General features: G+C 37.7%; 1 protein-coding gene across 1 annotated transcript; it reads left to right on the top strand.

Moving 5' to 3' along the window:
- The first annotated feature begins 1537 nt into the window (after positions 1-1537).
- On the top strand, positions 1538-10390 carry crabp1a (cellular retinoic acid binding protein 1a). The gene is made up of 4 exons (XM_043227353.1): positions 1538-1719; positions 3237-3415; positions 8222-8335; positions 10096-10390. The coding sequence occupies exons 1-4, from the start codon at positions 1647-1649 to the stop codon at positions 10144-10146; spliced, it is 417 nt and encodes a 138-aa protein (XP_043083288.1). The 5' UTR covers positions 1538-1646; the 3' UTR covers positions 10147-10390.
- Positions 10391-14774: the final 4384 nt, after the last annotated feature.

Below are 14774 nucleotides of genomic sequence, written 5' to 3'. Positions count from 1 at the left end.
GCTGTTTGTCTTAAGACGCATTGTACTAAGAAGAAATGTAATGTGCCTTCTGGAAACCAGTTAGCATTTAAGAGGTTGCGGAGTTCATTTGTGTCCATCTTCAAGAAGAAAGGCTCAGCGTGCGGCGACAGTACGGGCTCTCGAAGACTGCATCTGAAAAATGACTGCTCCTGGTTTCTCATGGCTTCATACGCTGAAATAAATGTCAGCAGAGGGAGAAATGACTAAGGCAGCCTTTTCACGGCCACTGGAGTGTTCATCTCTGGGAACTGCGTTTTCATTCAAGCACTTTTGAGGGCAGGAAACTTGAAAATATAAAGACCTTCATGCTGTACAAAGCACAAAGTTTGTGTCTAAACCTAATTAAGGCCTTGTACAGAAAGTATTTTGTCATCATGAAGGACCGTAGCGGTGCTTTAGTCCGCCGAACGTAATGAGATGCACCACGGCGTCCGTGAGTCACTAAATCTGCTGTTCTGTAAAATGCTTTCTGACTTCCCTGGTTCTGATTGGTCACCTGCAAGCGTAATGCCACTCTATGCTCTCGTTCTTCTCAAATAATAAATAATATCAATTTTTATTAATATTCTCTGTGCACATATTTAATAACTTGTTAAGTAGCTATGGAATTAAAAAGATTTGAGTGTAATTTATGAACGTTTTCTGATATAAAATATATGTTTATGTGTGGGCAGGTTCTTTAATATAATATATATCATTAATATATATATATATATATATATATATATATATATATATATATATATATATATATATATACACATATATATATATATATATATATATACATATATATATATATATATATATATATATATACATACATATGTATGTGTGTGTGTGTATTATATTTGTCACTAAATATCTCAAAAATATTTTTTTTTAAAAAGCTTTACAGCAAAACACCTAAAAGTGCACTCCATTTATGCATTGAACATATATTATACACTGGCAGAATGTTATCCTTTTTTTGTAAATAATAATGTCAATGCATCAAGAAAAAAATGTCTCTATAAGTTATGCAAAATTGCTTTTTCAGGTACTTTTCAGTATTCAAACTGGAAAATAAGACAATTTTTTAGCTGTGAGGTCCCTTTTTCATCCAGGTGGATTGTACCGAATCTGAAAGTTGCATTGTAGCCGGGCAGTCTTGAGATTTTCACAAACACCTCCAGCCTGGAAACACACCACCTGTGCTGAGGTGCTTCTGTGCAAACACATGTGTTAAAATCACAGCTTGAGTGTGTGTCACGGATCGCCGGACACATTAGGGAAGAAACACATGGGGCGATGCATACTGTACGGATACCACAGACACACCCGCAATACACGGTGAGGAAGAAACATTAGTAGATGCTTCTTTGGCTGATGCTGGAACAGGTTGTTTGATGCAGCAGCACTGCCAGTGGGCGGGCGAGAGACAGAGACAGCCAGAGAGAGAGAGAGAGAGAGAGAGAGAGGGAGACTGAGACAGAGAGAAAGAGAGAGAGAGAGAGACGGTTGAGGGGAGGGACGGGGTGAGTGAGAACATAAGACAGAAAGGCACGGACGGAGAACAAGAGTAGCAAGGGACCAGAGGAGAAGAGAGAGAGAGAGAGACAGAGCAGGACAATCCAGAGCTCAAAATGCCTCCCAACTTCGCCGGCACCTGGAAAATGAAGAGCAGTGAGAATTTCGACGAACTTCTGAAAGCTCTCGGTAATATTTCATTCATTTCGTCTGTTCGGTTGAGCTCCAGGCGGTCACGCTGAGAGATGTTTCAGGCTGGAGGAAGATGTTATCGCACGGTAGAATGCAAGAGGGCTGATTACTCTCATTTATCAGGACGGGCGATGTGGTTAAAGTGGGTCATGTGGCTGTTAAAGTTAACTGAGGGCTTTGTGTTTGATGCGTTCACTTCAGTGATTTGTTTAACTGTAAGACAGCAGAGCCGTTTGCAAAGAAACATCAGAGCGGAGCAAAAGCCCTGGGTGACATATCTGACATTTATGCATTAGGCAGATGTTTTAGTCTCATATTTTATATCGTGATTAGTTCTTTTATGTAAACTTGTAACCATGCAACAATTTTCTATTTATTTTTTTATTTATTAATATTTTTAATTAGCTCTTATTTTTCTATTTTTCGGTTCTTATTTTACTAATTCTGTTATGTGCTTTTGTCAGTTTATTTTTAGTAGTTATATTAAATTACTATTAGTAACTATCATTTTAAATTATTACAAATGTTTTAAAAAGTGATTTTACATTTAGCATCATTTTATTACTTCAGCTTGTTAATTCAGTCACCAAGGTAAAATGTTTATAAATTATTTTATGGAAATATTTTTAAGGTGTTTTAGATTTAGACAAAATTGTCACAAATGTAAAAAATATTCATATACAATAAAAGTACAGAGAGTTTTTTTGTTGTTGTTGTTTTTTTTATATTTGATTATATTTATTTTGTCCCTAAAAGAGCAAATCTAAATAAAATATTAAAATGATATTCAATAATGATACAAAATACTACATTTTATTTTATTTAGAGGTTTTCTTTTATGGACAGGTTAAAAATTGGCTTTGCAATATTTTCTGAAATTATGATACAAAGAAGCTGCATAAGAGTTCTTTCTAATTGCAAACCGATGTCAGCGTGGCAAATTCTGCCAAATGCTGCTGGTTTTAAACCACAAATGCCGCATCACTCTTAGACTCATACTCGGGATGCAGTGAAGAACACCCAGAATAAAGAAATGATGAACTCACTCACCCGCTCGCGTCTTTCTGTAAAAACTGTAGTACGGTCCAAACCAGAGCGAAAACTTTTTCTTAACACTCCCAGAATTCCTCAGATTCATCCTGAGGGATCCTCCGGCATTTGTGGAGTTTTGCATGGCAGAGAATTGAAACAAAATCTTCTGAGGACATTATAATTGAAGAGAACGGCAAGCCTGGAATTATGTTAACTTAGAATCAAGGCTAAAACAACAGTCCAGGGTAACAGAAGATTTACTTAGCATTTCCGCCTGTGAAAGCTTTTTCTCGTTCCTTCCAACATTTCACACAATGCACTAGAAATATGTACTTCACCGTTGATGGGAATGCGTATTTTGGACGTGTTAGACACCCTAATGCACGAGAAACAGTTTAAATGCAGCTTTTTGTATCCATTTATGATAAAATGCATTATTTTTTTCACTTTTTGGTTGATAAATGTTACACTGTGTCACCCAGGTGTGAACGCTATGCTCCGGAAAGTGGCCGGCGCCGCTGCGGCCAAACCTCACGTGGAGATCCGACAGGACGCAGAGCAGTTCTACATTAAGACCTCCACCTCGGTACGCACCACTGAAATCAACTTCCGCATCGGGGAGGAGTTTGACGAGGAGACGGTGGACGGCAGGAAATGTAAGGTGAGTCGCGGCGAGCCAGACGCTGAGGTGCTGAGCCTCACAGAGAGAAGTTAAAAACCACCTGACCTCCACGACACATCAACAACAGCCACGGAAGAACTACAGGAAAGAAGCACAGATGATTAAGAGTAGAGATGCTACAAAATCTCTGTAGTTAATATCAAGTAGCAGGTATCCATCAGGGACAAATTAGCCACTAATGTGAGCATCAATTTCCTCAGCATGAGCTTGTGCATCTACTCTAATGTCCCTTCAGATGAATCTTAATCTCTCTATATCGTCTTATAATCGGCTCTTCGCGTGTTTTGCGGACGTGCAGTTTTTTTGTTGTTTAATTCCACCCTGTAACCCGAGCATTCGCGTGTATATCGACGAAAGCTATCCTACACAACACAATCTAGAACTTTGTCTATAAAACCCTTAAAATGACCTTAAAATGATGGCGTCATCAAACTGTCAGTAACCTAAACCAGGTTTCAGACTGCAAAGCTCAGCGGAGAGCGAGTTTTAACAACTAAGGGGTGTTTTTGCACATGAAAACCCAAAAATGAGACAAGGACAGGAGGGTCTCAAGTTGCAACTACACTTTTAAAAATAAAGGTCGCAGAAGGGGTTTTTCCAGTGATGCCATAAAATAAAATTTTTTTGGTTCTGGTTATTTCTTAGTGAGAAGACAATCTATATTCCTTAAAATAAAAGTTCTTTATTGGCATTGATGTTTCCAAGATGGCCTCATAATATCCATAGAACATTTCCATTCAACAAAAGGTATTTAGAGTTCTTCCGATTATTAAAATGTTCTTCACACTATACAAATAGTTCTTTTAAGAGCTGTTCACTGAAGGTTCTTTAGGGAACTCTGATTGGTTCTTCCATAACATCCCTGTGAAAACTTGATTTGGAAGCTCAATTGTTAAAAGAACTGATTTCCACTACAAAGAAACTTTTGCGGAATGGAAAAGTTCCATGAATGTTAAGGGTTCTTAATGAGAATGCTCTCAATTTATATCAGAAATATCTTAATTTGTGTTCAGAAGATGAACTAAAGTCTTACAGGTTTGGAAGAACATGAAGGTGCATAATGAATGACAGAAATCTCATTTTTGGTGAACTATCCATTTAAGAGCATTTTTCAAAATCGAGTGCAAGGCCTACTTAAATAACATCTTTGGACATTATGGGTGCATGTACGATTCTCTAAAACAGCTACAATCGTACTAAAGACGTCTTATATCAAACGATGTGGAATGAATAGAGTTCCAGAGAAATGTAGTTTTTAACTTCGAGAATCGTTTTGCATGGAACTGGCTTTGCTGTGAGACAGACGCAGCGAAAGGACGGGTGTATAGACAGAGATTTGACCTCATTTTGTTCTGGAACAGACAGCAGTGGGAGGGGGATTATTTGGGAGTCTAGCAGCCCCTGAGAGTCACGTTGATGTCTGTCTCAAGCAGTTCGTGAGCGGAGACATCATCAAGGGTGCGTTCTGTGTTTATTCACACATGTGTGTCTTTCCGACCAACCTACACTTCTTGAAAATGTCACAAAACGCTAGCTGATCGGGAAGAGTTGGACTACGAGCCCCTAAGGCGACGTGGATAAATCACACTTTGAAAATGACAAAATAAATGTTATTATCGACACGAACGGTTCAACGAAGAAACTCTCCGTTGCACAATAGTTGAAAAAAGGTTCTTCAGATGAAGAAAGAGGGTTATTCAAAGAACTGCTTATGGAAAGCTTCTTTGGGCAGCCAATGGCATCGCTTCTAAAATCCCCTTTTGGAAACTGCGTAATAATCGGGCAAAATAAGATAGGATATAGAAAAGATAATTAGTAAAATGCCGATGTAAAGTCTCCATCACGACATAAAAAAAGTCTGTGTGTAAAATGGTAGTGCTGTCTCATGCTGGGCACCTTATTAGAGAGCAGTAGATCAGACCCCGCAGGTCCGACTCGCACCCCATCTGCACTGCAAACACTTGAAGTAACGTGCCAAAGCTACAACACATCCATTGCTAGCAACTATGCTGTTTGCCGCGCACCTGTAATGTAGCTCTCGCAATTCTAATGTTCATGCTGACATTTTCGCTATAAAGTGACCAAAAGCCATTCATTTTTAGCGAGGGACGGCAACAAGTGTGAAGCAGCAAGTTTTTGAATGAATTATATATTAATGGCCCCAAGGACAGGAGATAGAAAACGGGTTTCATGGCCTACGGCCGTTGGCATCCACATAATTTGCTGTGAAATGTCAGTTTTTTCACTAATACGTATTAAGAAGCTCGCATTAAACTGCATTCAAAGCTTATGATACCATTTAGGAAACAAATGAATAAAATTAAGAACTAAATGTGACAGATTTACATAAAAGCTGTGAAAAAACCCCAAAACAACTGTGGTTGCCAAACTTTTAACGTTCTGAATTTTGTTTTGTACATTCAACAAACTAAACAATAGTGTTAACAAATGCAAAACTGATATAAAAAGGCATTAGTTGATGCACCGTGTCATTTCATCTTTTTATGCAGATTTGAACTGTTTTTTAAACCGTAGTTACACTGGATTCGAACAGAAGATCTTCTCCTCTCAAGTACATCTCTGTACTCCTTGAGCCAACGAACAAACCCACAGTCTTTGAAAACACAGATACGAAGCTAGATATGTGTGATGCTAATGTTCAAAAGCATCAGCATTCAAACATCCAAGCATATTAACATGGTTCTGAAGTGACATGATATTCTTCATGTAATTGTGCGAAAACTGACGCTATATCAATCGAAACTCTGTAAATGTGTGTGAAAAGGAATAAAAGGTGTTATAGTTTTACTGCCTCTAGTGTTCACTTCGTTTAGAAACTGCAGCGACATGTACCTATTGGTGCGTATTTCATGTCTTGTTGTATAAAATAAGATATTTAAGTCCTTGATTTACCTCAGTTGGCCTGTTGTCGTTGGGGGACAGAGACTTTTGTAAGCAGGGGACTGGAAGTAATCCAGCCGTTCTCAGGGCCGGTTGCTATAGAGACAGACCTCACCTGCCACAGGGCAGAAGGCTGAGACTAAACGACCATCAGTGAGAGAGACAGAGAAAATGAGAACGCCAGAAAAGATGGGTGGCCATGCTAATCGACCCTGCTTTTTGGGAGAATAGAGACTTTACTACAGCCATTTCCTTTCGTTTCAACTTCTATGTTTTTATTATTGCCTTGTTTTTCTTCATTTTTACTTCATTACATCGTTCAGACTCTCTTTGTCTGAGCCGCATGATGCTTTGCCAATGCAAATGTACAGTCTTGGTATTTGTCATGCCAATAAAGCACATTAAACCTAGACAGAGAGAGGGAAGATGGAATGTTTGCTTTGTATTGTACTCTTTACTGGAAGGGTTTTATGATTTAGTTGCCTGCGCGTACATTTACGTGATGCATTTGGCAGATGCTTGTATCCAAAGCCACTTACAGTGCATTCAAAGTACATTTGATCATCGTGTGCATTGCAATCAAAACAAAGCGCCATGCTGTTCCAGTTGAGCTAAATACACATTAGATTGCAAAAATATGTCCTTTTTCCGGTTTCAGATACATTATTATCATCCTCACTTCATCCCAAAGTTATCACAACCACCATAAACAATTCTATTCACATGAATACTCTGTCAATATGTTTTTTTTTTCAGTGCTAGTTTTCCTTTGGGTAAACAGCAGTGGGTTTTTCATTGTGTTTTCCTGGTTAATGCACAGAGCTTAGATTGCAAACTAAGATGTGTGTGTGTGTATCTGTGTCAGAGTTTTTGTTAGTCTGAGCGAGACGAATGAGTGTGTCAGGACGCTGTACACTGTCTCATTTTAAAGGGATTTTAGATCAAGCTGCATAAATTAGTTTAAAGACAGTGCCTGGGGCCAGGGAGAGCGAGAGAGAAGGAGACGGGCACAGAGAGGGATATGAACGGAGCGCTGATTTGCTGCAGTTCTCTGACACTGTTCATTTATCTGGGTCCTCCACACACATCCAAATGAGCAACTTCACTGAGCTATCATACCATTGATTCTATTGTTTTCGATTTTATATTCATAAATGTAATTTATATATATAAATATATATGGTTTAGGGTTTACAATTTCTATTTAGAAATTGGTAGTAGTGAAGAAGGAATGCTAAATAATTTTTATTTTTCAGGGTATATTGATACAATACGTTTTTTTTTTTTTAAATTCTATAAAGTAGAATTAAATTAATTGTATATACCTATTTTTCTAATTGAGGATATCCCAGGGTGTCCCCAAATCAAATAACCATATTAACATTTAAATCTGAATGGTGTAAATAGTTATTTTACTCAAAAAATGAAGGGGAAAAAAAAGGTCCAAGGCACCCTATATGTAATATAATGAAAGTGAATATCTCCAAAGTGACAAAAAGTGTCCCAGATTAACAAATGAATCATTCTTTCGAGTCAAATAATACATTTGATGAGTTGAATCTATGAACTGAATCAGATTCTAATAAATTCATAATCATTTTACAGACTCTACAGTGAAAATGTTAGATTTTCAATATGCAAATTTTCATATACGCAATTCATATACACTTCGATCATATTCCAAAGTAAAAAAAATCATTTAAAATCAGCAAACAGAAATGAAAAGAAACACAAAATTTCTTTCGTATATGTCACGACCCAGGAGCAATAGTGAATCATTCATGAACTGACCCGTCAAAAACCGATTTGTAAACATTTCATTCATTTTTTGCATATGTTAAAAGTCATATATACATATACTAACAAATACATTTGGGTCTGCAGAGTTTGGCCACGTGGGAGACAGAGAATAAAATCTACTGCAAACAGACGCTGGTGGATCAAGACGGACCCGTTACATACTGGAGTAGAGAGCTGCGTGGAGACGAACTGATCCTGGTGAGACGCACAAACACACCATATCATCACCAAGACTTCTTCTACAAGACTAAATCCTTACACAACCACTTTGTTAACACGCACACATACACACAGTTTCTGTCCGCTGTTCGGAGAATGTAAAGGAAAGGTTGTCTCTGGCGTTCACTTCTCCAGACACGAGGCCTGGATGAATTTACAGCCTCTATGGCTGAACATGGCAGTGTTCATATGAGAGGTCACCGTGATCATATTTTATGACTTCAGACAGGAAACAGCCTATGGATTTATTTCCATATAGCTTAACATTAAGACAGAGAGAGAGAGAGAAGGTGGGTGTGAGATGTTTAATGGAGCAAATCGATCTGAGAGGATAAGAGCAGCTCACAGCCTGCTTTTCTCACTTCTGTCTCATGACATTGCGCTTTGGATATCCTTCGCCTAAAGTTTTTGGCCACAAAAAGGATACAAAACAGGATTTTTTTTAAATGTGGATTAGTCAAACAATAGTTTAGTTTAATGTATGATATTATTATTTATAAAAATGTCAACAGAGGATTTTTTCTATTTTCTTAAATTGCTAAAAGTATTTATTTGTTTTGCACTTTCAATCATAAAATATGATAATGCATTCTAAAATTACTATTAAATATAATTATACATGATATATTAGTATAACACTAATTAACATACATCACTGTAAAAAAAAAAAAAAAAAAAAAAAGAATAATGGATGGATTAAAGGATGCATTACATTTGTTGAAAGTAACTATAGACATTTATACTGTTACAAAAATGCTTAATAGTCTGTTATTTTGAACTTTCTTTTTCATTAAAGAATTCTGAAAAGAATGCATGATGATTTCTACGAAAGAACGAATCAGCGCAACTTTGTTTCACAAGAACAAATGAAATTTAAACTGCTTGAAAATAGAAAAAGAATGGTCGTCTAATGAGTACAGCCTTGGTGAGCAAAATAAACTTATTTTCAAAAACATTTAAAAATCTTTTCAAACACAATCTTTTGAATGCTAGCATATTCTTAGAAAGAATTGTGAAATAATCTGCGGAAATAGTTTCTATTTAGGAAACGCAAAATACTTGCTATGAAATAAGCCTTAAAAATGTTTCATATATCATTCGCCCACATAATGCTTTCAAACACAATGCATAAAGAAATGTTCATGAAACTCAGGGAAAACAAAAGGCTGTGATGGATGTCCACTTGGACGTTATCAGAAGACGAGTTCAATAAAGCCGTGAGAGTGTGAAAAGAGCTTATTATCTAAAGGTCCACAGGGCTGAAAGTGCTAATAGTTGAAGAAACACCCATATGTGGGCCTTGATCCAAGCTCAACAGTAAAATAAGAGCGCCATGAATCGGCTCGAGGACAGGCGCTCCTGACGGCCGACCCCTGAGAGCAAATGTCAGCCGCTTATTCAGGCTGAACACAGGAATGTGAAGGACTGTCCAAAACAAATGCAGGTCCAACCCGAATCAGGACAGCTCACTTTAAATCTGACAGTCAGGCCGCTTGACATTTCTCACGGTTTGCTAAGGGAATTCAGAGTTCAGCAATCCCAGAATGCAGCACCGATTGTCTCTGGCGCTTCCCTGCGAATCTAGGACACATTTCCATAAGATAAATGTGCTTTGTTTAGTTTAGTCCAGTATAAAGCACAAAAGGGATTACAGCAGACTCAGGTTGTCTTTATTTCATAAGCACAGTATAATAGGGGTTAACTGAGCTCCAAGAAAATGTCTTTGTTCTCATTCTCAGATCTTTGGAGCGGACGATGTGGTTTGCACGAGGATTTACATGCGAGAATGAGGCGGAGACGGCGATCGCGAAAAAACGCAACCAAACAGCCCTGCGCCCCGAGAAACCTTCTGTCTAGAAAAAAAACCCAGAACCCTTCATTGCATGTCAGGCCCGTGAACATGCATCCGTGCAGTGCATTGTGGGATTTTCTTTCTTGTCATTCTGTTTGTTTCTCTCTCTTTGTCCGTTTCTGACACAGATGTGTGTATAGCAAACAAAAAAAAAAAAACGAATAAAAATGGAAGCGAACTTCTCTCGCTGTCATATTTTTGGAGAGCTATTTAAAGGATTCAGAATTAAAAAGCACCGATGTCACAGAATAGTCTAGACTAAGAACCTTTGATTCTGTAGAAAACCATCACACGCTGGTGCTTTAAAGAAGCTAGAAACCAAAAGACTGATCTGAAGAGACCTCCAAAGAATGTTAAGAAAAACTTAAGACGGTAACGTAGAAAACAGAAGCCGGTTCACTGCTGAAGTAATGAGTCTTTTGCAGTTAGATAGTTGTTCTGTCATTAGACACAGACTCTGGCTCGCGGTCAGACTCGGGCGGCTGGCAGACGCAGATAAGCAGCAGACGCTTCCACCCTTTAAGGGACGTGAGGCTGAAATGAGTGATCAGATTTAGCGGGTGTCGTGCTCAAAGGGAGCCATTATGTGAATTTCCCTAAACGGACCGGAAAACCGCATGCACAGACAAAGACGAGGTTTTAAACCTTAAATCCAGACAAAGGGATGCCAAACCCCAGCTACAGAACAGAACTACGACATCCCAAGATGAAAGACTATGATCAAATGGTAGACAGAATGATGGGATAATCAAAATAGTATGATAGATAGATAGATAGATAGATAGATAGATAGATAGATAGATAGATAGATAGATAGATAGATAGATAGATAGATAGATAGATAGATAGATAGATAGATATGTTGAAAATTAAGGCAGAAGTTCTGACTGCACGGTTCAGCTGGGTTTGTTGAGGAGTGTGTGGGAGAGTTGGCCTGTGGCTGCAGTGAGATCAAAGCTGATGGATGAGGCAATACATCACTGCACTGAGAAACACAGGATAGGACTCTCCTCGTCTCACCTCTCACAAACTGGGATGACAATACAAACCAGAGTCAGAGCATGCTCAGAGTTTTAGATGGAGGGAGGCAGGGAGAGAGAGAGAGAGAGAGAGAGAGAGAGGGGTTGTGTGTGGCCTACAGAAACCAACAGAATAACCTAGAGAGTATACAGAGTGTGTAATTTCATGTGGCCAGATTTCAACGACAACAAAAAAAAACCTGGCCTTCACTGCTGCTCATTCCGGACAAGAACTGTACGCTTAAAAAAACAGAAAGAGTCCACCTAACTGATATGTTTCCATCCAAAGTTACGAATTAAACTTACGTTTAAAACTGGAATATCACATAAAACACCTGCGAACAAAGCACTGTTTTCACTGAAAAGAACAAAATAGTCACTTCCTGATTAAATAGAAAAAATACATTGAAAGCACTGTATATAATAATTATCGAATACAATAGATTAGCTTCAGAGTGCAGACAAAATGCAGTCATGTCAACACAGTCTCATGACCAATTTGTTTTTTTTTTTTCACGGTGGCTAACTTATATGAATTAGTACCACCTCACTCAATTTTTTGTACACAATTTTGTACAATCTGTCTAAATCCCAATGATGGGTAAGTTTACGGTTGGGGTTATAGGTGCATGTCAGTTATAGGAATTGGCAACTCATAAAAAAGGTTGAGGTTGTACGAATTTGTATGACCATGTCATAAGATACGTATAAATTGCCATGAGATTGGGCTGGTCATGTTATCTTTTTATGAGCACTTTGATGAAAATTTGCTCAATCATTTTAGAATGACAAAACTAGCTTTTCAGATGTTGTGTGATGAGATCGGTCAGTCGATTGGTCCACATATGCCGTCACAAGTATTTTTAATACACATTAAGCAATTTATTCAACGTGTTTCCATCGTAGTTTATGCACACTTTATTAGTCGTTTATTATTAGTTTATTAGCATTTTGTATGCATGCTAAAAAAAGTAGAAGCAACAACAACAACAAAAGAGTAAGAGAGAAAAGCTTCAGTTAAACATTTAGCGGAATGTCGTATTTATTTCATGTTGCATTTTTATTGGTTGATCAGGAAATCAAGATCGTAGAAGCAAACGCTGTATCGTAAGCAATCTTTGGTCGCAATATCGTGATAACAAGCGTCTTTGAACCTCTCTCACAGTACGACTCGGGACTTCCGATTAGGAGCCACGATCACAGATAAAGTTGAAAATTAATCGGGAAAAATTTTTTGATCAAGAATCATTTCTAAATCAGGTCATGACTCCAAGAATCAGAATCAGAGCATGAAGTGCCTGAAGAGTCACATAGCCTACGTTTTTTAATGCACATTTTTTTGAATTTATGAGCATCTTGCCATTTTTTATCAAGTTTTTTTTTTATGATATATACGAAAAAATCTGCATAAAGGTAGGCTAGGTGGATAGAAACATATAGAAACATTAAACTTTTTTATATGCTGTTTAGCGGTGGAGTTATCTGCAATAAATAATGCAAAAATAACCAAAACGTAAATAGCAATAAAAATAATAATAGTAAAAAAAAGTTGCTTGTTGAACAGAACAAATAAATGCGTAAATGCGTAGCCTATATGACAGAAATAAATTTTGTGCCTAAATTTTGAATGCATTTAAAAAAAAATTGTATCTATCTGTTAAAAAGTAGCTACGAAACGCCTTTCCTGAGACTTTTGTTCCGGCAACACCTGCTCAACTAATAAATATTTAGCTCAATTCCCGCTTTTAATATAAACGTCTCAGGAAGTCGCGTCTCTATTGTCGCGGCCCTTCTGCGCAGCTTTGCCTTTGGCTCAGCTCGAAGTTCTGAATCAATGTCACCAACGAACAAACCCCAAGACACGACCAACAAAACATCAAACGCCGCGGAACGATTAGTCTTCCTGCCACCGTGCTGCCAGGAGCTAAAAGCTGCTCTTTCAACGCGTCGTTTCACAAAACCGAACACCACAACCTCCCAAACCGGCGGTTGCCAGGTCTTCCTCGCAGCGCCCTGATTTCTGACCCGCTACACCGCAGAAGAATGCGTTCGTCCACAATAAACACACTCAGAAAGCCCGGGCCACCGCACAAGTGTGCGCCGTTATGTTAATTTGATGAGGGCTTTGGTTCCGATGCTCCTCTCTGCTCTGAAAGAGCTCATTGTTGGGAACGGTCAGGAGAAGGGGGCTTTGAGAAACACTGCTTGCTCTATGAGCTCGGGATAGGGGGTTCCCTGCAGCCCGCCAGATCTTCCGAGGGGCCCGCAGGGGCCAAAACGAGGCCAGAGCCACTGTGAACTGAAACAATTAGAGCTCATCTGTTGTTTGAAGTGAATCTTAACAGAGTTAATGAGAAGATTGTACGCGTTCATTTGGTGTTTGATGCTCCAGCTATGCAGAATGGCTTTCTCAGCATCCACATTTGCATATTATGCATCCTAAATAGCGTGCTCGATCAGGATTAGTGCATCAGGCTCATGGTTCGACTGGTTAGCAGTTGCCCCCGCTGATATAGATAGTAACTACACCACATGGAAGAAACAGAGGCCTATCAACAACAAATTTTCCTTTAGCATATTTTTTTTTTGCTATATTACCAACAATTCCTTATTAACTTTTTTAACAAATAATAATATTAATAGGCCTATTAACATAAAAAAATGCAAACTGCGTAATACCAAAGTTGCAAGATGGTTATGAAAAGTACATTAAGGTCATTTTAAACATCCAGTGATATTTTGGAATTATTAATCTGCTATTATAGTTTAAATTAGCTTTTTTTTCTATTTATGTTATTAACATTTTTGGAAAATTGCTTTTGTTATTTAGTACTTCTAAATAGTAGCCACCTATTTTAGATGTTTTTTGTTGTTGTTTTTTTATTTCTTTCCAATTAATAGTTTAAGTGAACTCTTAAACTCCATGTAAACTGGAAGTTTATGACCGATTTTACTTTTATATCGTGACGTACTTCCAAGAGAAATAATATTGAATGAGTAAATAAAGGCTGCGGTTTGTTTGTTTTTTCTACTGCAAGTTGATTGGATGTAGTAAAGTAGGCGTATCATTCAGAAATGAACACTTACCGTTGGAATGGCGTGATTAAGGTTGTCATGCTTATTTACAAGCCGTCAAACTAAAAAAGCAATGTAAGCTAACAAAGTAAATATTGTTCATTTTGATTTCACGCGGGCTTTTAAATACGTCGCGACAAAAGTTTGATTGACAGGCAGTCTGACCAATCATAACACACCACCATTTTGGGAGAGGCGAGTCTTAGAAATATAGCTTATAAAGCTAAAAAAAAAAAAAAAAAAAATCAATTTAAGATGCATCCATTTTTTTACAAAGGTAAATTAAGGAATTATATGTACTTAATTATTCAATAATTTATTTTAGTTAACTATTATTAGTTGTTCATCGTTGTATTTGCATGAACAACATAGTTACGAAAAAGTTTGTACTATAACATTCCCAAAACATTGCAGGGTGGTTTTAGGAATAACATATTTATAACATATTTTAGGAATAACCTATACAGAACGT

This window comes from Puntigrus tetrazona, chromosome 25 (assembly GCF_018831695.1).
Source record: "Puntigrus tetrazona isolate hp1 chromosome 25, ASM1883169v1, whole genome shotgun sequence".
NCBI classification, from domain to species: Eukaryota; Metazoa; Chordata; class Actinopteri; order Cypriniformes; family Cyprinidae; genus Puntigrus; species Puntigrus tetrazona.
This window is presented reverse-complemented; position numbering and strand designations above follow the sequence as displayed.